Source organism: Piliocolobus tephrosceles, chromosome 13, assembly GCF_002776525.5.
Source record: "Piliocolobus tephrosceles isolate RC106 chromosome 13, ASM277652v3, whole genome shotgun sequence".
Lineage (NCBI taxonomy): Eukaryota > Metazoa > Chordata > Mammalia > Primates > Cercopithecidae > Piliocolobus > Piliocolobus tephrosceles.
The window spans coordinates 54,535,346-54,560,043 of record NC_045446.1 but is presented as its reverse complement, the minus strand read 5'-3'; the positions used below and the strand labels follow the sequence as shown (position 1 = coordinate 54,560,043).

Genomic DNA, 24,698 nt, shown 5'->3' with positions numbered 1-24,698 from the left:
ACAATGTGGAATACAAGCTCTTTTTCCTCTCTTCTCCTCAGTCTGCATTTACAGAAGACCTAATTCACACTGCAGATAGTTGAATCGCTAGTGTATAATTTAAGTAACAGAACTAATTTCCTAAGAATATCAAATTAGATATTCTAACTGAATGCTTCTCTTTTTCAAGCCACAAAATTTATTTATCACAGTACTTTAGTATTCTAAAAAAATCAGGTACGTCTAACAAAAACCTTAGTACAGGCATGCCCTATTGAGATTGTGGCATATCTTCTGAATCATGATATATAAAGATTCACTCCTAAGACAAGGCATCTTAAAAAGGAGCTAAGGTCGGCTGGGTGTGTTGGTTCATACCCTTAATCCCAGTACTCTGGGTGGCCAAGGCAGGGGGATCACCTGAGGTCAGGAGTTCGAGACCAGCCTGACCAACATGGTGAAACCGTGTCTCTACTAAAAATACAAAATTAGCCGGGTGTGGTGGCACACGCCTGTAATCCCAGCTATTTGGGAGGCTGAGGCAGGAGAATTGCTTGAACCTGGGAGGCGGAAGCTGTAGTGAGCCAAGATTGTGCCACTGCACTCCAGCCTGGGCAACAAGAGTGAAACTCTGTCTAAAAAAAAAAAAAGAGCTAAGGTCAAAACAATACTATTTTGCTTTAATTCTTTAAGCTGTTTAAATGTCTCTGATCTAGCCAATAAAAATATTGTTCCTATAATCAGGAATAGATTGTTAACCATAGAATGCCTCTGAAAACCAATTTAATTTTCTTTGAAATGCTGTTACTAAAATTAACTGCAACTTTATTTATATGACTGTCTGTGGTTTTCATGTATGCCTAAAAAGCACAAGAGAAAGAAAAATATCCCAGAACTGGAAAAGTAGTCATTATGTTCGGTTTAGCTTACTTTCATATTTCTATTTTTAAAATCCATCCGAATTAAAGTTCACCATTTTTCAATAGAAAAATAGAAGGCAATTTCTTTATGTAAAAATGGAAAAAGAAATTCGGCATCCTCTAAATTAAATTTGGAATTTGATTAACTAGTGAATGAATGCCTAAAATCCTTTCCCACCAGTTGTAAGGCTGAACATATCTATTTTTCATTTAGAATTTAAATACATTTAGAACTCCCTGGGAAGGAGAAGTGGCAATAGAAAATAATTTGAATATAATATTATATTCTGAACCCATGTGTGTTCTCAGATAAAATAAATAATAAAGCTGGTCCCTATTCAATAACACAGCCTTCTCTTAACATTTCTCAACCTTAGTTCTTCCAAATCATAGAATTCTGTTTTCAGATTCTGCATTTATACTAAAATACTAACCATTTACACTAAAATGCTAACCACAGCTAAAAGTGTCACTCCCAGAAATCTCTCAGATCTTGGCTGACACTAAGAGTCAGAAGATCAGGGTTTGAATCCTAGCTCTGCTGTATCCTAGCTGTTAGATCTCCGTAAAGTTATCTAAACTTCCTAAGCTTCTGTTTACTTATTTGTGAATTAATATACTACTACCATTATGTACGTGAGTTCATTATAATTTATTAACCCTATACAACTGTCAGATATTAACATGAATGTTATATGCTAACATTGTTCCACCACTGTGGAAGGGGTAAGAATTTTTCCCATAAATCATCAGAAAAGGGTCATGACTACACCAGAAACAACAAACCACTTAAGGACTAAGCCAGATCACCTTCAATTAGACTAAAATTGTAGTCCATGTATCTTTGGTCTTGAAGCCGCAGGGTTACTCAAGATCACATAAGGCATCACAATTATTCAGGTTATTGCTGTTCATATACAGACTATTCACACTCTCTAAACATATGCAAAAATACGGCAGTAAAGACTAGACAAAAAATTAATAGTGATCTATTCTGTTTTAAAAATGTACTTTGATAGAAAAAGTTTGAGTAAGGTAGATAGTCTAGTTAGTAATATACTAGTGTTCATTTCCTGTTCTTGATAATTGTATGTTTTTGTGAGATATTAAAAATAGGAAAAGTTGAGAGACAGAAAAAAAATGTACTTTGATAGATATAAATTTATTTTGTACTTGACAACATCATAGACATTACAGAATTGAAATTGTGATCCATTATGGAAAAAGGAAAAGGAAAAAGAAAATTTCTGACATAATCCAACAGATTACTCTTTAATCTAGCCCAACGAATCTTGAAATGCTATGTTAAGAATATGCCAAGATGTCATCTAGGAAAATCTTAGGGAGGAAAAGTTCTGTCTACCTCTTAAGCACCTCCATTTCACTATTCTAGCAGCACAAGACTCCACTTATTGGAGAGACATTTATAGCACTTGAACATGGCAGTGTCTGTCATACAAAGAGAAAATATCCATTTACTAAGTAGTAAAATCAGCATGTTTCTCTCCATTGCTACTGGAGAAACAAGAGAGGCATCATAGGTATCTATTCTCTTGGCTTTCAAAACAACATTATCCTTTCTCTGTCCTAGCTAAATAGCTATGCCAATCCATGATTTCTCTCTCCCTCTATGATGTCTGCTGTTCTTGAAACTTATGAAGGTGAATCACTGCTCATACTGTTAAGTTGGTATAGTTTATATCTCTCCCACTTTGATGTAAATGGAGGTAGGAACCCACAAAAAGTTCTAACAGGTCCCCAGCACCAAAAATTTCCCCTCAATCACACTAAAAGGGACATTGAAACAGGGTTTAAAAGCTTTTATAGAACAAATGCCTGGTTATTCACACTGTAAGGCCAAGTACTGGTATTTGCAGGCATATGGGGAAAAAGAGAAAGAAATACAAAGGGCTCTCCAAAAAGCCATTTTCTTTGGATCCTCACATTCCTTCCCCATTTTTAATGCCAAAATTCAAGATTTACCCCCTCTGTAGGCCTACAGAACCCTCAGCTTTCTCTACATGGCTGAGTTATAACAATCAAAACTAAGGACTTAGCAATGTATCTTTAATTTTCAGTGAAGCAAAATTGGACAGCTATTAGCTAGGATGAGAAAATTTAAAATTTTCAATACAAAATATCTAATAGATATTTCCGATCCATGCCAACAAGAGAATGAACAATTTTTCCTGTGGGTAAGGTGCGGAAGATGCTGAACAAACAGCAACAATACTAATTAAACAACCGGACAACTCATTTATGGAAGACATTGTTCTAAGCATTTTATGTGTATTTTTTCCGCTTTATCTTTACAACAACCTATGAGATTGATATAACAATTATTCTCATTTTATAGATAAGTATTCTGCTGGCTCAAAGTAGTTGAGTAACTTGTCAAAAGTCATACCATGCAGCTGAGATTTTAACCTAGGCACTCTGCTCCAGAGCCTGCACTCTTAAGTAACATATTATACCAAATGTCCTCTCAACAGGACTGCCTTGAAGACACTGCTTCTATGTGTGTGTGTGCGTATCCATGAACACAATATAAATAAGTACACACACACCCCCCAGTAAATTCAGAGAACCAAACTTCATAGACACATATTGCAAAGTACTTTAGTAATCACCTTTCTAGTCCCTCATTTTACTACCATGGATCCACCACTAGATAGAATATCTTGGGCAGCATAAATTATGTTCAATTAATAAATTCCTTTAAAATGGCTAACCACAACAACAACAACAAAAGGAGTTGAACTGCACTATTATAAAATAACCTTCAGACCTTGTAGCTAAAAACAAAAGAAATCTAATTTGTGATTTTAAGATCAAATTCAAACCATGACTGGTTAACATTAAACAAACTTTTGGTATTTTATTTATCTGTGTTTTTTTGTTTTGTTTTTACTAAGACAATAACCTGGACATTTTCAGGAAAAAAAATACATATGTGTATCCCTGAAGTTTCTGGGCTATGACTTTTACTAAAGAATCAGTGGAATTTTTCTGCTTCTGAGTATATGAAAATCATCAATTTCATCTTTAATATTACAAATTTAAATGAGAAAAAGAAGAGCAAAATAGGCATTCTAGAATTAATATATTCAAAGATGACTGTACTTGAGGGACTAGGAGGGAAGATAATTATTTCTAGTACTGTAATACTTACAATTAAATTATCAAATTACTTAACAGCAAATGTAACATAAATGTAAAAATCAATGTGACAAAAAAGAAAAATAACATTGTAAACATGCAAAAATACAACCACCACTTACCAACTCAATTCCCTGTGGAAAAGGTGTATCATCCCAGTCCTTCTGTGGAAATCTCTGGATTATTTTCCCTAGACCTTCTCCTGACCCTGTTAATAAAACCAAAGTGAATCAGTTATGGGATACTAAAAAATACAAATACTCATTGTACTCTTACTTATTTCTAAATGAATATTTGGTAAATAAGTTAATAAACTGATTTAACATTTTCAAGTTTTAAAAAACATGTAAGTATGCATCATCTAAACATTACACAGTCGGACCTCCATATCCATGGGTTTTGCATCTGCAGGAGACACCCAACCATGAAATGAAAATATTTGGGATGAAAAAAATAAAATTAACAATGCAACAATTTAAAAATGCAAATCTTAAAAATACAGTATAACAAATATTTCCACACCATATTCATTGTATTAGGTATTATAAGTAATCAATAAATTATTTAGAGTATATAGGAAAATATGCATAGGTTACATGCAAATACCACACCATTTTATATAAGGAACTTGAGCATCCATAGATTTTAGTATCCATGAGGGTTCTGGAACAAATCCCCCGCAAATACCCAGGGATGACTGTACTGAAATAACAGGCAATCTCTAGTCTATGAACCTTTTTTTTTTTTTTTTTTTTTTGAGGCAGAGTCTTGCTCTGTTGCCTAGGCTGGAGTGCAGTCGTATGATCTTGGCTCACTGAAACCTCTGCCTCCTGAGTTCAAGCGATTCTCCTGGCTTAGCCTCCCAAGTAGCTGGGATTACAGGCACCCACCACCATGCCCAGCTAATTTTTGTATTTTTAGTAGAGACGGGGTTTCACTGTGTTGGCCAGACTGGTCTTGAACTCCTGACCTCAAGTGGTCCACCTGACCTGGCCTCCGAAAGTGCTGGGATTACAGGTGTGAGCCACCGCACCCGGCCACTGTTCTATAAGATTGACTGATACATATGAAAAGCCAAAAAACACTAGCTAGAGGCACTGAAATCTAGAGTCTCTACCACATTATGGGAGTAACCACCCTTTGTGCCCCAATAAGGAAATTAATCCCAAATTGAAATTTAAGAAGAACTTTTCTATGGAGATGAAATAATTTTAAGTAACAAATGAAACAGCACCACTAGCACTAAGTTTCAGTTATGGGCTACAAGTACTGCTACTGGTTAAAGTTTCTGAGGCTGGCCTGGGAACCTAACCATTGTTTAGGCAGGATTTCCCAACATCAGCACTACTGACATTTGGGGATGGATACTTCTTTGCGGGGATGGGGATTGTCCTGTGCATTGTAGGATGTTTAGCAGTATTCCTAGTCTCAATTCCTAGATTCCAGTAGCACCCCCTACCACCAGCAAGTTGTTACAACGAAAAACGTCCCCAGACGTTACCAAATGTTCCCTGGGTTGAAAACCACAGATGTCTATCACTATTGTTATAAAATTATCCTGTGACAACGAAGAAGGAATCAACTTATCACTGAACTTTGGGGATGTAATTTGTGAGTAAATTGGGGCTGGAAGGTACATGTTAAATCTAAACTAATTCTTGCTACAGTTTTTTAAGATCTTCATGTTGCTTGCATATTTCTACCTGTTGTCCTAGTTCATATGAAATGAGGCAACAATATTCTGATTATTTGTTTTGCATATCTAACTTAAGGAAGTCTGCACAACGAATTCATTTTGTTAATGTACTTTAAAAATCATCCACTATGATTTCTCAACCTCATCTCTATGAATGCAGCTTCTCCCTTGCCCCTCACCTAAACTGCAACCAATTTACGGCCAAATTTCTATGTTTAAAATGTAAATGGAAAGTGACATTCACTTTACTGACCAACTCAGAACTGTATTCTGAAATGAGGTCTAACCAAAATCCATTTGAAAAAGACAAAATAAAAATATTCTCAATTAAAATTGATAATTGCTACAGTACAGTAACTTATCTGTCTCTTGTCATAGGGGAATGAAGGATTTTGTTAAGACTAAACCAACTTTTTATCATAGTCACTCATTCTTCAAAATCTACCTCAAGCATCATCACTTACGACATCCCAAGCAGAGTTAATGAAACAAATTGCTAGGTGCTGGAGGTACACAAATGAAAAAGACATAGTCCCTATCCTAAAGGGACTCATAATCAATTTAGGGAAACAAAAAAAATGAACCGATAATTTCAGTTATGTTATGGGGTAAGCTCAATCAGTGATAGAAAGACCATACAAAACTTTCTGGAAGAAATGACAGCAAACTTGCTTTCTTTCAGTAACCAACTTGTTTCCCCAAGCACCTGGCATACTGAATTCCTGGCAGATAGTCTATACTGAGTAAAATGTTTACTTTAATAAATTCATTGGTACTGACTGAAATTAAGTTTATTCCTCCCTTCTTTTTAAAGAGATAAATTAATGTACTTATTCTATCATGTTTAACCATGTCCCTATATTGTTTATTCAGCTCTGAAAACCATACCTAATGTATTTTAGGTTCAAGATGTATTTATCATATTAATTTTTTTTTGGACAGGGTCTCACTCTGTTGCCCAGACTGGAGTACAGTGGCAAAATCATGGCTCACTGCAGCCTTGACCTCCCAGACTCAAGCGATCCTCCTACCTCAGCCTCCAAGTAGCTGGGACTACAGGTGCAGACCACCTCAACCAGCTAATTTTCATATTTTTTTGTAGAGACAAGGTTTCGCCACACTGCCCAAGTTGGTCTTGAACTTGACCTCCCAGACTCAAGCAATCCACCCACCTCAGAATCCCAAAGTGCTAGGATTATAGTGTAAGCCACCGCACCCAGCCCAATCACATTAACTCTTACTAATTATAAAAGTAATGTTAAGTGCAGAAAGAATTTTAAATACATAAAAATATAAAGAAGAAATCACCCATAATCCCACACTTGGAGACAATTATTATCAACATTTTGGACTATCCATTTATTCCTAGGTTTTCTTGCATAAATACATATTTTTTTCCTACAGAATGAATACCACACTAAACCTAACTTTATATACTGGCTTATTACCTAATATTTTACCAAAGGCCTTTGATGTTGTTGAACATACATTTTCTAGTTTCTCACTATTATAAATAATACTACAATAAACGTCTTTATTTACAAATCTTTATCCTCATCTCACTTTTCCTGAAAAAATACTCTTTTCCAGATTCTACCTCTAGTAAACTGTGGCAGCACTGTAGCATCTGTCAGCAAATGTCTGAGGCATTCTGACAATACTTCTTCCTTTTACATGAAGCTAGAATTGGTGTGTATTCCTCATAAGAAAAGAACCTAAATGAGGCCACACTACTCTAAGAGGCACTTTGATAGCTAGAGTTCTTTCAAAGTAGTAGAGGATCTGGAAACAATTACAGTCATACTTGGGAGATACTGCAGGTTTGGTTCCAGTCCACAGCAATAAAGTGAATATTGCAATAATGAGTCACACAAATCTTTTGGTTTCTCAGTGCATATAAAAGTTATGTTTACACTATAGTCTATTAAGTGTGCAACAGCATTATGTCTAAAATATGTACATGCTTTAATTTAAAAATGCTTTACTGCTAAAAACTGCTAACAATCATGTGAGGCTTTAGCCAGTTGTAATCTTTTTGCTGGTAGAATGTCTTGCTTCGATGTTGATGGCTGCTAACTGATCAGGGTGGTGGCTGCGGCAATTACTGAAAATAAGACAACAGTGAAGTGTGCCATATCGATTGACACTTTCCTTCACAAAAAATTTATCCATAGCATGCAATGCTGTTTGATGGCATTTTATCTACAGCACAACTTCTCTCAAAAATTGAAATCATTCCTCTCAAACCCTGCTGCTGCTTTATCAACTAAATTGATGTAATATCCTAAATCCTTTGTCATTTCAACAAAATCCACAGCATCTTCTCCAAAAGTAGATTCCATTTCAATAAACCACTTTCTTTGCTTATCCATACGAAGTAAATCTTCATCTGTTAAAGGTTTTATCGTGAGATTGTAGCAATTCAGTCACATCTTCAGGCTCTACTTCTAATGCTAGTTATTTTGCTATTTCTACCACATCTACAGTTCCTTTCCCCACTAAAGTCTTGAATCCCTCAAGGTCATCCATAAGGGTTGGAATCAACTTCTTCTAAGCTCCTGGTTAATAGGTTCATATTTTTACCTTCTCCCATGAATTATGAATGTTATAATGGCATCTAGAATGGTGAATCCTTTCCACAAGGCTTTCAGTTTAATTTGCCCAGATTCAATCAGAGGAATCACTATCTATGGCAGCTACAGGCTTATGAAATGTAATTCTTAAATAATAAAACTTGAAAGTCAAAATGACTCTTGATCCATGGGCTGCAGAATAGATGCTGTGCTAGCAGGCATGAAAACAACATTGATCTCCCTATACACGTCCATCAGAGCTCTTATGTTACCAGGTGCACTGTCAATGAGCAGTAATATTTTGAGAGGAATATTTTTATGAGCAGTAGGTCTCAACAGTGCACTTAAAATATTCAATAAACCATAGTATAAATAGATGTGCTGTCATCCAGGCATTGTTGCTCCATTTAGAGAGCAGATAGTAGATGTAGCATAATTCTTAAAGGCACTGGAATTTTCAGAATAGTAAATGAGAAATAGTTTTAATTTGAAGTCACCAGCAGCATTAGCTGCTAAAAAGACAGTAAGCCTGTTCTTTGAAGCTTTGAAGTCAAGCATTTACTTCTGCTTTCCAGCTATGAAAATCCTACATGGCATCTTCTTCCAATAGAGCCTGTTTTGTCTACATTGTGGTTGTAGTGTGGCTGCCCTCATCATCTTAGCTAGATCTTCTGCATAACTTCAGCAGCTTCTACATAAGCACTTGCTGCTTCACCTTGCACTTTCACATTATAGAGACAGCTTCTTTCCTTAAACCTCATGAACCAACCTCCAGCTTCAAACTTCTTTTGCAGCTTTCTCAACTTTCTCAGCCTACACAGAATTGAAGAGAGTTGGGGCCTTGTGCTCAGGATTAGGCTTTGTCTTAAGAAAATGGTGTGGCTAATTTCATCTATCCAAGCCACTCAGACTCCATATCAGTAATAATGCTGTCTCATTTTCTTATCATTTGCATTCACAACTTGGCTGTTTGGTACAAGAGGCCTAGCTTTTGGCTTATCTTGGCTTTTGACATGTCTTCCTCACTAAATGTAATCATTTCTAGATTTTGATTTGAAGTGAGAGACATGCAACTCTTCCTTTCACTTGACCACTTAAAGGCCATTGTAAAGTCATCAACTAACCTAATTTCAATACTAGCGTGCCTCAGGGAATAGACAGGCCTGAGGAGGGGAAGAGAGATGATGGAATGGCTGGTCAGTGGTACAGTCAGAATACATAATTCATTTATGGATTAAATTTGCCACTTTCATGGTAGTTCGTGACATGCCAAAACAAAACACTAATATCAAAGATCACTGATCAAGTATCACCAAAATACATATAATGGAAAAGCTTGAAAACTGGCGAGAATTACCAAAATGCGACACAGAGACACAAAGTGAGCCCAAGCTGTTGGCAAAATGGAGCTGACAGACTTGTTCAACATTGGGTGGCCACAAATCTTCAATTTGTTTAAAAAAAAAAAAAAAAAAACCCCACCCACAATATCTGTAAGGCAAAATAAACAAATAATAGTAAATAAAAAGCAAAGAATAAAACAAAGTATATCTGTCTATAAAAAGGAGTTTTAGTCAGAAAATTTTAAGCAAAAAGTAAAGCAAGGTGCACTGGCTCACACCTGTAATCCCAGGGATTTAGGAGGCCCAGGAGTGAGGAGGCGAGAAGTTTGAGACCAGCCTGGGCAACATATTGAGACCCCATCTCTACAAAAATTAGCTGCAAATGGTGGTACAAACCTGTAGTCCCAGCTACTCGAGACTCAATTGAAACCCTTGTGCACTGTTGGTAGGAATGTCAAATGGTGGGCCTACTATGGAAAATATGGAATATGGAGGTATGGAGTATGAAGGCTTCTCAAAAAATTAAAAATAGAACTATCATATATTCCGACAATCCCACTTCTGGGTATATTTCCAAGGGAAGTAAAAGCAGGATGTTAGTCAGGCACAGGGGCATGCTATTGTAATCCCAGCAATTTGGGAGTCTGAGGCAGGAAGACTGCTTGAGCCCAGGAGTTGTCAAAACTGAGAAATTAACATTTATCTGCGTTTTGATTGTGACCTATCATGTGAGGTTTTATATACATATGAAACAGGGTTAAGGACATGGACTCAGGATCCACATTACCTATACTCTAGTCCAGTTTCACCTTTTCTTTACCCTGGGAAAATTACATTACTTCTCTGTGCTTCATTTTTCCCCATACAAAATGAAGATACTATTACCTAACTCTTAGAGCTCTTGTGGGGAAGAATTTAAGTTAATGTGCATGTAAAATATATATCAGTATGAGCACGTGCATGCTTCTCAGAATAGCACTCCAACCTGAACATAATAGTTGAGATTACTGAGCTGGTCTGAATAATACACTGTAGAGAAGAAAACTATTACTGTTCTAGACAACTATGTTATTAACAATGAAGAATGGTGTTACATAAGGTCTCCTGGTGGCCACAGGACTCTTGATTTACTGGAGTTATTTTTGAATGAAACATGTAAATCCCTTTTTAAAACATATTTAATGCTGTTGTGTACCTGTACAAAAGATTTTTCAGACTCAAGTTTTATCCCTGTTAAATTTCTTTAGTCAGCTCAATACATGCATTTTTTGGATCCTATGACCGTTACCCAGTGTATTTATATCCATTTTTTATTTAATTAACTTACTCTTTTTTAGTTACAGATACATACTACAAAATGCAACCATTTTAAATTAACAGTCTGATATATATTGACAAACTCTCAATAAAAACAATTGCAGTAGAATAAAAACAAAAATGGAGAAAATGGAAATTAATTAAGCTATATTAAAATATTGCTTAAGGAGTTCCTCCAGAAAATATTTCCCCAAAGAATTCATCAATATTGGCCTAAGTCTAATTATAATTTCCCAATAATAATCAAAATTTCCTCAGGATAAAAGTCTTAGTCAAAACATGCTATATACACACATTACTGACATTGGCACCAGTGCTTCTATTCCATTCTATCCTAGAACAATCTGCTTGGAACTTCAGTATTGTAACCTGGCACCTGTTCTTCCCTCTCCTTCATTAAGAATATCATCTCAGAAGAAATGGATAAAGCAAAAGCAAAAGCACAACACCAGAAAATCAGACTTTTGGGTATATGTACTGATTTACTCATTTTAATACAATAAAAGCTGATCTAAAGAAATTTGTTCAAAGATAGAACTAAGATGAAAGCCATATTCACCTTGCAAGTCCCAAGTTTCCCATTTGTGATTTGGAAAATCTGCTTTTGAGCAAATGGTATTTTTTAAAAATATTATTTTCATGTTCTCTAGAAGACCTGTGTTATAATGCCAAGACAGCCAGAAAATCAAAGTTCACCAAAATAAATAGATCTAATTGTGCCAGTATAGACCAACTTTCAAAAGATAAGGAAAATAAAAGCTGTTCATTCACTGAAAAGAAAGCATGCAGGAAATCATTCTACAAAAGGCTTTCATATTTGATCCATTTAGCATTGAATGAGAGAAGTCTGTTTATTTCAACTGACATAAGCCTTTTTTGTAGTTATTTAAAAATTTAGGTAAGAATGTAATGTGAGTTTCTGATTGTCCAGTACAATCTCCTATTATTCAAAAGGTTTATTTGGAACACACAAGCTATTTTTCCCAGACTTAAACTTAGCAAAGAGCTCACAGGCTTTTACAGAAGTGAAAAAGAATGCATTTTTACTGACTCACACCTGTAATCCCAACACTTTGGGACGTCAAGGCAGGCGGATCACTTGAGGTCAGGAGTTCGAGACCAGCCTGGCCAACAAAGTGAAACCCCGTCTCTACTAAAAATACAAGCACTGGGTGACAGAACGAGACTTTGTCTCAAAAAAAAAAAAATGCATTTTTAAGTTGACGAGAATACATAATGAACAAGGTATGTCACTAAAAATAATAAATAGCCACTACAGTTTTAATCCTTATAAATTCACAGTTCATTGAGAATGTATAAATCTAGCAATTTAGAGAATGTCAAGATTAAGAAAAACTGAGAAATGAATACAAACTGAAATTAAAACTAAACATATGATCTAGTATTGTGATGCAATTCTTCAGACTGTGTCATTTTACTGAATTAAATAAAATGTCTTCTTTAACAGCAATGAAGAAAGAATGGTTCGCAGTCTGGAATGCTGAGAAAACTATATGGTTGTACATCAACATTTAAGAAAAGAAAGTCTTATCAAGTCCCTTCTCCAAATATGCATGGAATGTGTTCCCACCCCCAGCATCATTCACAGTCATTCTAGTAGTTCAAACTCTCATTATCTTCACCTGGATAACAGCAGCAGCATCATCTCCCTGCTTCCTATTTCACTTCACTCATAGTCATGCTCAAGTTTCTGGCAGTCTAGAAATAAGCTCTGCAAAACCGAATTTCTTCACACTAACTTCTCTGATCAAAATAATTCAGTAATTCTTCCACTAGCTACATAATAAAATAGTCCAAAATGGGCCGGACACAGGGGCTCATGCCTGTAATCCCAGCACTTTGGGAGGCCGAGGAGAGCAGATCACGAGGTCAGGAGATTGAGACCATCCTGGCTAACACAGTGAAATCCAGTCTCTACTAAAAATACAAAAAATAAAAAAAGAATTAGCTGGGTGTGGTGGCGGGTGCCTGTAGTCCCAGCTACTCTGGAGGCTGAGGCAGGAGAATGGCGTGAACCCAGGAGGTGGAGCTTGCAGTGAGCCGCAATCATGCCACTGCACTCCAGCCTGGGCAACAGAGTGAGACTCCGTCTCAAAAAAAAAAAAAAAAATTGTCCAAAATCATTACCTTAGGGACTTCTACTTCATCCAAGGTAAAGTAACAAGGTCTGAATTTACCCTCCAACCTACAACAACTAAAAAACCAAAATCTACAAAACAATGGTTTTCAGACAGCTGGCATCAGGCAATAGAGGACAATGAACCCAGAGGGAAAGAAAACAAATTATATGAGCCCTATAAAGGACCCAGCTTACTTCTTGGTAAGAGCTTCCATGCAGGATCTAGATGCTTAGCTGGGGTGGGGGGTGGGAAAGGGGTGCAGTTTCTAGACTGCAGTCCAATCAAGGAAAATCCAGGAGAAGTCCTGGTGAAACTGAAGCAATTGAGTTGGGAATCCAGGGAACTCAAAGAAGTTAGAGTTCACAGAGTATCAAAGAGAAGAGAGATTAACAGGGAGAAAGAAGTTCAGAGACCTGCAGAAGGCTGAATGAAGCACATGAAAGGAACAGAAAGGACAATCCCTAGAAATTACACAAGGCCAGGGACTGTTTTTGTTCCCAACAGCCAAAAGGAAAAAAACTTGCATAATTCACCAGGCATCAGGCAGAGAACCCAGAGGGTATTGCCTCAGTGTGAAAAATTAACCCTAGATAAAATGCTGCTGTAGACCTACCTACCTAACAAAGCTGGAAAACGAGCCTCAAAAAAATCAAACTATTTCCAGGTGACTTAATTACATCTCAGAATGAAGTTCAAGAATATTTACAGGAACACAGAAATAGCCAGCAATCAAGAAAGTAAAATTCACAACTCTAACATGCAAACAAAAATCACTAGACATGAAAAGAAGCAGAAAAGTATGGGCCACAAAGAGGGAAAAAAATCAATCAACTGAAATAGACTCCAAAATGATGCAGGTATTAATTAGTAGATAAAGATATTCTAAATTACCATTATGTTGCGTATTTTCAGGAATATAAATGTAAAAAATATATTGGATATAGCTAATGAATTAGACACTACAAGGAAAAAAGGGTTAATGAAGTTATAGTGATAGAAACTTCCAAAATGAAACAGAGAAACAGACTGGGAAAAAGACAAAAAAAAAAAAAACAGAGCTGTGGAACAATTTCTAGTGGCCTAATATGCATGTAACACGAGTCAGGAGTCCCAGAATGGAATGGAGGGGATGGAGATATATCTGAAGTAATAATGGCCAAATTTAATGAAATTTGACTTTTCCAAATTTGATGAAAACTATAAACACACTGATCATAGAAGCTCATCAAATCCCAAACATGAAGAACACACAGAACTCACAAAGGCATATCAAAATAAATTACTTAGATATGCAGATAAATATCTAAGAACAGTTGGAGAACAACAATACATTGTGCAGAGTAACAAATATAAGAAGGAGAGCAGACTTCTCATTATAAACAGTACAAGCCAGAATACAGTGGAGCCACATCTTTAAAATACTGAAAGGAAAAAAAAAATCGACCCAACATTTTACACCCAGAGAAAATATCCTTCAAAAAAAAAGTTGAGTATAGCTATATAATCGAATATTGTTCGAACATAAAAAGGAATGAAAGTTGGCTGCAGTGGCTCACGCCTGTAATCCCAACACTTCGGGAGGCCGAGGCAGGTGGATCACGAGGTCAAGAGATTGAGACCATCATGGCCAACATGTTAAAACCCTGTCTCCACTAAAAACACAAAAAGTAGCTGGGTGTGGTGGCATGTGCCTGTAGTCCCAGCTACTCAGGAGGCTGAGGCAGGAGAATCGCATGAACCCAGGAGGCATAGGTTGCAGTGAGCCACGATCACACTACTACACTCCAGTGTGGGCGACAGAGCAAGACTCCATCTCAAAAAAAAAGAAAAGAAAAAAAAGGAATGAAGTACTGATACATGCTACATATCATGGATAATCCTTGAAAACCATATGCTAATTGAAAGAAACCAAACACAAAAGGCTACATATTGTATGAGTCCATTTATAGGAAATGTCCAGAAAAGTCAAATTCAAAGAGACAGAAAGTAAATTCATGGCTAACAAGGGCTTAAGGGGGTAAAGGGAGTGACTGCTAATGAATATAGGGTTTCTTTGGGGTGATGAAATATTTTAAGTAAATAGTGATGATGTCGCATGTTCCCACTTGCATGTGGAAGCTGAACAATGAGAACACATGGACATAGGGAGGGGAACAACACACACTGGGGCCTGTTGCAGGGAGGTGGGAGCGGGGAGGGAGAGTATTAGGATAAATAGCTAATGCATGTGGGGTTTAATATGTAGGTGACAGGATGACAGGTGCAGCAAATCACCATGGCACATGTTTACCTATGTAACAAACCTGCGCATCCTGCACATGTATCCCAGAACTTAAAATAAAGTTTAAAATAAATAAACAAATAAATAAATAGTGGTAATGGCCGCACAACTCTTTGAATATACTAAAACCACTGCATTTTACATTTTAAAAGGATGAATTTTATGGTATGTAAATTATATCTCAATAAAGGATTTTCTTTAATGAATCTCTGATCAGACACAATGGTATAGACTCCTTTCTTCTTGCTCTTCCCCACTAAGTGTAAGCCTATAAATAACACATGAGGCAACCAAAGGAGAACTCTGAAAGGTGGTAAGAGGAAAGTAAACTGTTTTGTAACCCTAGGATTGGAGGAACAACACAATGGCAGGACATCTTACATATCTCTACCAAACAGAAGAAGCCAACCCAGGCCTAGCATGTCCCAGTCCCCAAGCTAACAACAGAAGGCAGCCAAGGTAGGTTCTCTCATCTCCCAGATCAAATAGAAGTTCCACTAACCACACAGGGAAAGCCCAGAACCATGAGCAGGGGCCAGACAGTCACAATGATAATAAGCAGTCAGGGAAAGCACTTTCCTTCACTCCTGGTCCTGACTCCCTTCCCCCAAAGAGAGATACTGTTGAGTAGGCATCACCAGCAAGAGAGACCCCATCGCAATAAGCAGGCTGGCCTGGGAAGCCTTTGTCCCCACAGGCCTGAGGCTCTCCTACACAACCAAGAGATATTGAGGTGTCCAGCCAGCACCAGCAAGAGGTATCTCGCTGTATCAAGTGACCTCAGCAGACATTTTGTTTCTATGGGGTTAAGAATTCCCTCCCCAATCCAGAAACACTGGGGTAGTCAGAGGACACCAGTAAGAGGGACTCGACCATGACAAGCAGTCTGGCCCAGGGAGCCTCTTTGTCCTCATGAGTCAGAATCTCTCATGTACTCCCCAGTGACATGAGGGCAGTGAAATGGCACCAATAGCGAACATCGTGCCACAAAAAGTAGCCTGGTCCAGCAAAACCTCTTTGTCCCTGTAGCCTGAGAGTACCCTCCCCCACCAAGAGACATCACACAGCTCAGCCTGTGGAATGCTTTCGGCCAGCTCAGGCAGCACCAGTGGGAGCTCTAGTGCTGCCTGAGGTGACAGAAAGGGCTTTATTTAATGGCCCCAGCATTAAATAAACAAACAAAACCAAATAACCAAGAAAATCAAAATAACACTAGAAAGGCTCTGAAAATTAAACTGCCACTGGAACAACAGCCTACAAAATTAGACTATGGTCTACACACTAACTCTAAACACAAAAACTAACATAACAGCCAAAATGTCCAGGATATAGTAAAAAAGCAACCATCACACCAAGAACCAGAAAAGATCACAACTTGAATGACAAAAAGACAAGTAACTGATGCCAACACAGACATGCATCAGATGTCAGAATTATCTGTAAAGATTTTAAAGCAGCTACCTTAAAAATACATCAAATCATAAATTATCTTGAAACAAATGAAAAATAGAAATATCAGCACAGAAATATGTTATAAATCAAACAGAAATTATAAAACTAAAAAATAAAATATCCAAAATTAAAATCTCACAGGATGGTTTCAATAGTAGAGTGAAAATGGCATATAAGGTGAAATTAGTAGAATTTACCCAATCTGAACAACAGAGAGAAAATAAATTAAAATATAAAGAAAAGAACATTGAGGACCCATGGGAGATCCATAGACCATAACAAAAGATCCACTATTCATATCACTGGAGTCCCAGAAAAGAGAAGAGGAAGAGGGAAACTAAAAGAATATTCAAAGAAATAATGGCTAAAACACTCCCAAATTTGGTGAAGCACCAAGCATATTCAAAAAGTTGAGTGAATCTCATACTGGCTAAACTCAAAGAAATCTACATTAAGATACATTATAATTAAACATCTGAAAATTAAAAACAAAGAAGTCTTGAAAGAAGCCAGAGAGAAACATTTTACCTACAGGAAAACACCAATTCAAATGAAGACTGGCTGAAGGAAGCTGTTTAAACAGAAAAGAAATTATAAAAGAAGCAACACTGGAGCATCAGAGGCAAAACAAAAATGCAAATCCAAGTCATCCTCAGTCTACTACTCAAACACTTCTCCAGTCCAATAGCTGGTGTCCTGATGTCAATGGGCTCTAAACCTCTTCCCAGGGCAATATTCTTCACCCTTATTCCAACAGTCTTTAAGATTGCTTAAAACTTCTCTGTCCTTGAAGCTTACTGCTTGCCTGATCTGCAACCTTTAGTTGCCAGGATAGGGTGAGGAGGGACCAGAAGGCACTGTCAGAATTGACTCTTTTTTCAACACAAAACTTAATCTGAGTATGACCCTAACAGAGAAGTTGAGTCCTAGGGCCCTCTCTCCTAGTACTTCCTTTTCTATGAGAAAAAAATACATCATACAAGGGCAAGCCCAAAGGCACAATAATTAATATTTGTTCTCACTGTAACAAATGGAAAACAAGCTCAACCCTCTCTCACAAGCAGTTATTTTACCACTTAAAGAAAACTACTGTGTCTTATCAAAGGTAAATATGATGTCCATTTCCCTTATCTTCTGAGTACAAGGGCCTATCAAAACACCACTACATTAAAGCTATCAACAGTAATTATGAATAAACAAAAATAACCTAAAATATAAATACCTTCCCATGGTTGATATCCTCAAACTAATCTAAGAAAGTCCTCAAGAAAAACACTGCCATGTTTCTAAAAAAATACTACATTGGTAATCAGGAGACCTGAGGCTTATCTTAGCTCTGTCACTAAGTGGTGACCTTAAGCAAATCCTCTAACTTCTCTGAGCCTTGGTCTCTCCCACCTGTAAAGTGATCTTAGGTCCCTCCTGGCTCCAAACTTCTAGGCATGGTAAACCAACAAAAAATGTGAAATACATACATCTGCCACTAGATGGCACAACACTAATATTGCTGATCTGAAAAGCAGACCAAAATCTCCTCCAAGATAGATTACCTTAAGAAAACTACACCAGTTTAAATTATGCCAATTTAAACTAAGCCTCAAAAACTCATCTGCTGGCAAAGAACTCCCGGCTACTTCATAAACATTTTTATTTTGTATGATGTAGAATGAGAAACCTCTTTCTGAACTAGTTACAGTTATCATGAACCAAACTAAAAATTTACGAAGACATGCTTATTATATAATTCTGAGAAAATAAGTTTACAACAAAGGAGGGGGTGAAGGAGGTCGCAAAGACATGGGGCAGGAAAGAACAGGTGGAGGGACAGAAGGGAGAAAAAAAAAAAAGAAGCTGTTTTTTGGCAATTTCTGCAGTATTATCTATGCCTATCAATGTATTATAAAAATGTATTACCATTGTACCACAGAATATTCAGCCTCCCTTGACAATTCAGCAGAGAAAACACTGCCACATTAAAATTTCAGACAAATTTCTTGGAACCAGCTTTAAAAACATTAATATATTGGTAGTATCTATAAAACATTGATCCTTTCAGAATAAAAAGACAACTGAAAATCTAAAACACAATTCTCTACTATGACTTAACTATCACTTTCACTATGTTTAAGTTATATTTACATTTTCCTCCAATTGAAGATAAGACTGGTACATAGCAAGTGCTTAGTTTTAGCATAGATTTTTTAAATACCTTTTTAAACTAGGGAGGAAAGTTATCGATTGAAAAACAGCAATCGTTAATCTTCCTTAAACGAGAAATTCGTATCTGTTGCATAATGCAACTGGACATGATACACATAAATTTCTCATTAAAACTCATTCAATGTGTCCCTATCAACGTATTCCCTAAGCCTAAGTCAATAAAGGAGAAGATACAAAAATCCTTAGTTCTCCAGCAACCTGTGCCTTCAAAATCAATTAGGCCTTTCTCGTTACAGAAATACAGGTGACAAATTTCTTCTTCCCAAATACAGTTTAAACATGTCCCTGCGTACAATGCTCTCCTCTCCACAAATTTCTGTTTTTTTCCCATCTCTAACTTCCTATCTGCAACTCAAAGTTCACCTTAGAGCATCTACAGCACAGACAATCAAAGTTGTGTGTTTTCTGCTCAACTCTTCTCAAATGCAAACTTCCTATCCTGCAAAAAGAATTACAGTTTATCTGTCCAAACAAGTTATGAGGCTGGTTATAACATACTTTACTACCAGCTGTTTTCCTTAACATTTCAATCTCCTGAAGACAATCATTTCCTTCTCCTAACACATAAAACAGAGTATTTCTCAAGCTCCCAATGCTGTTTGTACCCCCTATTAAGCATTTCTATAAACACAGCAAATGAATCATGACCAAATTGGGATTTTTCTATTATTTCTACAAAATCTGTATCTTCTCTCCCTCCATTCTGTATCTCAGAGAATGGCACGTTATCCATCTAAGCATTCCGTGTCTCCATTAGGATTATGTTCCTCTGTATATGACAGAAAACCTAAAACATTAATAGTTTAAACAAGATAAAAGTTTATTTCCTTTCATATGAAAGATGTCTCAAAGACAACATTCAGGATTAATGTCAGATCTATGGTCTCAAAGATCCAGCTTCTTCAGGTTCATCACTCCACCATCTACAGGTTTAGACCCTTGTTCTCATGGTTTAATATGTCTGCTGGAGCTCCAAACATCACATCCATGTTTCAAGTAGAAATCAAGAAGGAAGGAAGGAAGGAAGCTGGGCACAGTGGCTCATGCCTGTAATCCCAAGCACTTTGGGAGGCTGAGGCAGGAGGATCACTTGAGCCCAGGAGTTCCAGTCCAGCCTGGGCAACATGGCAAAACCCCATCTCTACAAAAATTAGCTGGGTGTGGTGGCACACACCTGTGGTCCCAGCTACTCAGGAGGCTGAAGTGGCAGAATTGCTTGAGCCTACAAGGTCAAGGCTGTAATGAGCCAAGATTGTTCCACTGCACTCCAGCCTAGGCAACAGAGCAAGACCCTATGCTCCCCTGCACAAAGAAAAAAAGAAGAAAAGAAAGAAGAGGAGGAGGAGAAGAAGAAGAAAGGAGGAGGGAGAGAAGAAGGAGAAGGAAGAGAAAAAGGAGGAAGGTATAGAATATTTTAAGGAGAATTTCTGGAAGAACAATTTCACTTACATATCACTTGCCAAAGCCTTGTCACATGACTACACCCAACAGCAAGGGAGTCTCTTAGTCTCTTAGACAACTGTCCTGCTAAAAAAAAAAGAGTTTTATTTCTAAAGGAGAAAAAACAGTATTAGGAGGCAACTGGCCATTTCTACTGGAGTCTGCTCTTAGTCTGATAGGTGCCAACACATCATGTAGAATCATCTGTTAACCAAGAACACAGCAGACTGCCCAGGAATAAAACCATGGGTGTGGGGTTGTGAAAGGAACCACAGTATAGAAAGAGCCTCTTGTGGCCAGGCGCGGTAGCTCACACCTGTAATCTCAGCACTTTGGGAGGCCAAGGGAGGTGGATCACCTGAGATCAGGAGTTCGAGACCAGCCTGGCCAACACGGTGAAACCCCGTCTCTGCTAAAAGTACAAAACTTAACCGGATGTGGTGGCATGTGCCTGTAATCCCAGCTACTTGGGAGGCTAAGGCAGGAGAATCGTTTGAACCTGGCAGGCGGAGGTTGCAGTGAGCTGAGATTGCACTACTGCCCTCCAGCCTGGGTGACAAGAGCAAGACTCTGACTCTAAAAAATAAAAAAAAAATAAATTTTAAAAAAAGAGCCTCTTGCTTGCTCAATGTACATGTGTTTTCAGTACTTCCATTTTGCCCAATCCCAGGTATATGGCTTCTATTTGATGATGTAATACTGCTATGCATGCTCATGTCACTGGTATCCAGTATTTAGAAATTTGTTCTCTATCACATATAACAACAAAGCCAGTAGCTTTTTCAGAGAAGATACAGTTAGCTCTAAAATGAAGGAGCCTTCACTGTGATTCTCCTCCTGTCAGAGCCTGCCACAAATTCCACATAGCAACCAGATGGCAGTCTTTATGGATTGTTGAGTCAGGAGGCTGGAGCAGTACACTTAAAATTTAGTATATCCTGACTTCAAACCCAGAGAGACCCACCAGTTACTGTACTTCTTTTTGGTAGCAATGAATATAAGATGCAGTAGTTTATCTTCCACTTCAGAAAGGACATCCCAATATATCCCAAAATACTGTTACCTCAGAAACTTCACTAAGGTGTCAAGTCCTCCAATTTTTTATGGACTTCATGTCCCATCATCAGCTGTGTCTTTAGCATCTTTACAAAGGATCTAAGCCACCTACTAGTTCACTATCATAATGTCCTATCAATCAGCATGATGTCATCACTATAAGGGACCAGGATGATGTACTGTGGGATAGTGAGATGAACAAAATCCCTACAGAGCCAAAATGCTGACCTAACCATGGAGGCAATATGATGATAGTGTACTGCACTGCTGGGTATTTCTGATGTTCTCTGTTAATTAGATTCAGTAAGGCAGTTGATAGATCAATAGTTAACTACCAAGTGCCAGGTTCTGTTTCTAGAAGAGACCACATGTGGAACAAAAGATACAACTAGAGGGGTAGAAGAAGCTTATGATAATACATCATCATTCTCCAAAAGGTATCTATCTTCTGCATAGGTAAAACACAAGTCAGCAGGCTGAACCTTTCAAGGCTTTAATATGGCACTAATCTCTGAGATTCAGGATGTAAGACTGCTTTGGTAAAAAGAACTTCGGGGGGTTACACTTGGCTCTTCCTACCGTAAAGTCCATTAACTCATGGATATGGGAACTAATTTGGGGATTCTTCCATTTGTTGAGCATATTTATTCCAAACACGCAGTAAGAAACAAGATATATACAAATTCATGGATTGTGAAATAATTTCAGGTCAAAGCTCCATTCCATGCCTGATTTCCATAAGCTCCCATCTGCCTCACGGAGCACAATGGTATCCTCAGTCACTGGGAATTATCATTAGCTCAGGTTCCAATAACTCCTGAAAGGTTTGAGTATTTGCCTTCTGATGAACAGTTATGCTTGTAAATAACAAAAGATCCCTTTCTTTAGGGAAGGCTATGAAGAAAATTAATTGTGCTTACCCATGATATTATCACAAGATCCTTCCATAAAGGAAGGTATGCTGCCTCTTTTTTCTTCAAGGAGTTCTAGATCTGTAAAGTAATAAAGCTATAGATATTAGACATTATGGAGACCTAAAATCAATCCTACATTCATTAGACCTAAAGTGTTCTGTTTTCATTTGTTTAGTTCCAGTATCTAGATCAAGACCTTAGTGAGCTACCCTTCCACATCAGTCCTAGGAACCCCTTAATCAATTTGCATACTATATTAAGCAAGCCTATCTTGTGTCTGATGGTTACGTTCTGTTACTTGCGGTCGGGCACGCTGGCTCACGCCTGTAATCCCAGCACTTTGGGATGCCAAGGCAGGCAGATCACAAGGTCAACAGATCAAGATCACCCTGGCCAACATGGTGAAACCCCATCTCTACTAAAAATACAAAAATTAGCTGGCCGTGGTGGCATGTGCCTGTAGTCTCAGCTATTCGGGATGCTGAAGCAGGAGAATCGCTTGAACCTGGGAGGCGGAGGTTGCAGTGAGCTGAGATCCCATCACTGCACTTCAGCTTGGCAACAGAGCGAGAGTTTGTCTCAAAAAAAAAAAAAAAAAAAAAAAGTTCTGTTACTTGCCTCTGCCATTCCAGGATTCCACTATATTCAGAAAGCTCATTTTGTAGCAGTATCTCTTACATTCATGCCAAGGCCAGAGAAGACAGACACTAGAGTACTTTTTAAGGATGCCAGCATTTCTCTCACTGTTGTATTTTCTTAAAGGTAGTAAAGAACACCTATCTTGGGGGATGTACTTACAGAGTAAGGAAGCCAGCTGCACAAAATAAATCCACCTCAACATTCCTAACTCCCAAAGTTTGCCATCTCAACTTTACTCAGTGGAGGTCACTACCGAATCCACATTTCAGTCAAACAAACAAGCAGACAATTAGAACCAGTCCTAGCTGCTTGAGCAAGAACCAAATCTAAAATCTGTCACAGATGAATCTACATTAATAGATTCAGCCCAAACTAAAATTAGATTCCTCCTTTCCTAGTCCAGCATCTCTTTGAATTTGATTTCATATCAATTGCATAGGTTTTTGCTAACATAAACTAGTAAAACTCTTGCAATTCTTTTGATGCATAAAACTTGTCTTTCATCATAAAGTTGGCCCCTTGAACCTCCTGGGATCTGACTCTAGCTATTGGTCTACAGGCCAGAAGGTGGTGGGAATGAGCTATCACTCAACAGCTATCACTCAACAAGCTGAAGTCATTACAGCATCTTTAAGGATCACTCAAAGGAAGAGGGGTTACTTCTGCTGGCAAAGGAGGCTCAGTACAAACCACAGGTTAAGAATACCTGGAGTCATTCAAATGGTTCCATGTCATGATTCCAATTCCTGGAATCTTAGTCTTTCCCAATCAATAACCCAACTTACACCTATGAAATCTGATGAAGCTGAGTTCACTCTGCACTGAACACAGTTTAATAACTTGTTGGATCAGACTCCGTACCTTAGACTATAACAGTCCTGGAGTCATAAGACATAAAAGACTCTTTTAAGACAATCACCAAATTCCTTAGCACTCTAACCATAACTTCAGCCAAGATTTAAAAATTTAGCCCTGTGATTTAAATTTACTTTAAACCAGAATTTCTCAAACTAAATACTATTGACATTTTGGGCCAGGTAACTCTTTGTTGTCGTGGTGGAGGGGACAATCCTGTGCATCAGCATTCTTGGTCTCTACTCACTAGATACCAGTAGCACCCTGCTCCCCTAGTTTTGATAACTAAAAATGCCACCAGACATTTCCAAATATGCCTTGGAGAGCAAAATCACCCCAGGTTGAGAACCACTGCTTTAAACTCTACAGTGGAGTTAAAAACAGCCAACTGGCCAGGCACGGTGGCTCACACCTGTAATCCCAACACTTTGGGAGTCTGAGGCAGGCAGATCACGAGGTCAGGAGATCCAGACCATCCTGGCTAACACGGTGAAACCCCGTCTCTACTAAAAATACAAAAAATTAGTCGAGCGTGGTGGCTCACACCTGTAGTCCCAGCTACTCAGGAGGCTAAGGCAAGATAATCGCTTTAACCTGGGAGGTGGAGGTTGCAGTGAGCCGAGATAGCACCACTGCACTCCAGCCTGGGCGACAGAGCAAGACTCCGTCTAAAACAAAAAACAAACAAACAAACAAACAAACAAAAACAGCCA

The 24,698-nt window shown here is 37.8% G+C and overlaps 1 protein-coding gene across 2 annotated transcripts in view; it reads right to left on the bottom strand.

Moving 5' to 3' along the window:
- SBF2 (SET binding factor 2) overlaps window positions 1-24,698 on the bottom strand; it is a 546,407-nt gene that overhangs the window by 447,545 nt on the left and 74,164 nt on the right. The window contains exons 2-4 of one of the 2 annotated variants that reach the window (XM_026454017.1): window positions 22,498-22,569; window positions 20,531-20,605; window positions 4,181-4,266 (exon numbers count right to left, since the gene is read on the bottom strand). In XM_026454017.1, the coding sequence (XP_026309802.1) occupies window positions 4,181-4,266; window positions 20,531-20,605; window positions 22,498-22,569 (233 nt within the window). The remainder of the gene's footprint in view (window positions 1-4,180; window positions 4,267-20,530; window positions 20,606-22,497; window positions 22,570-24,698) is intronic. The other variant, XM_026454018.1, reaches the window with a different exon arrangement.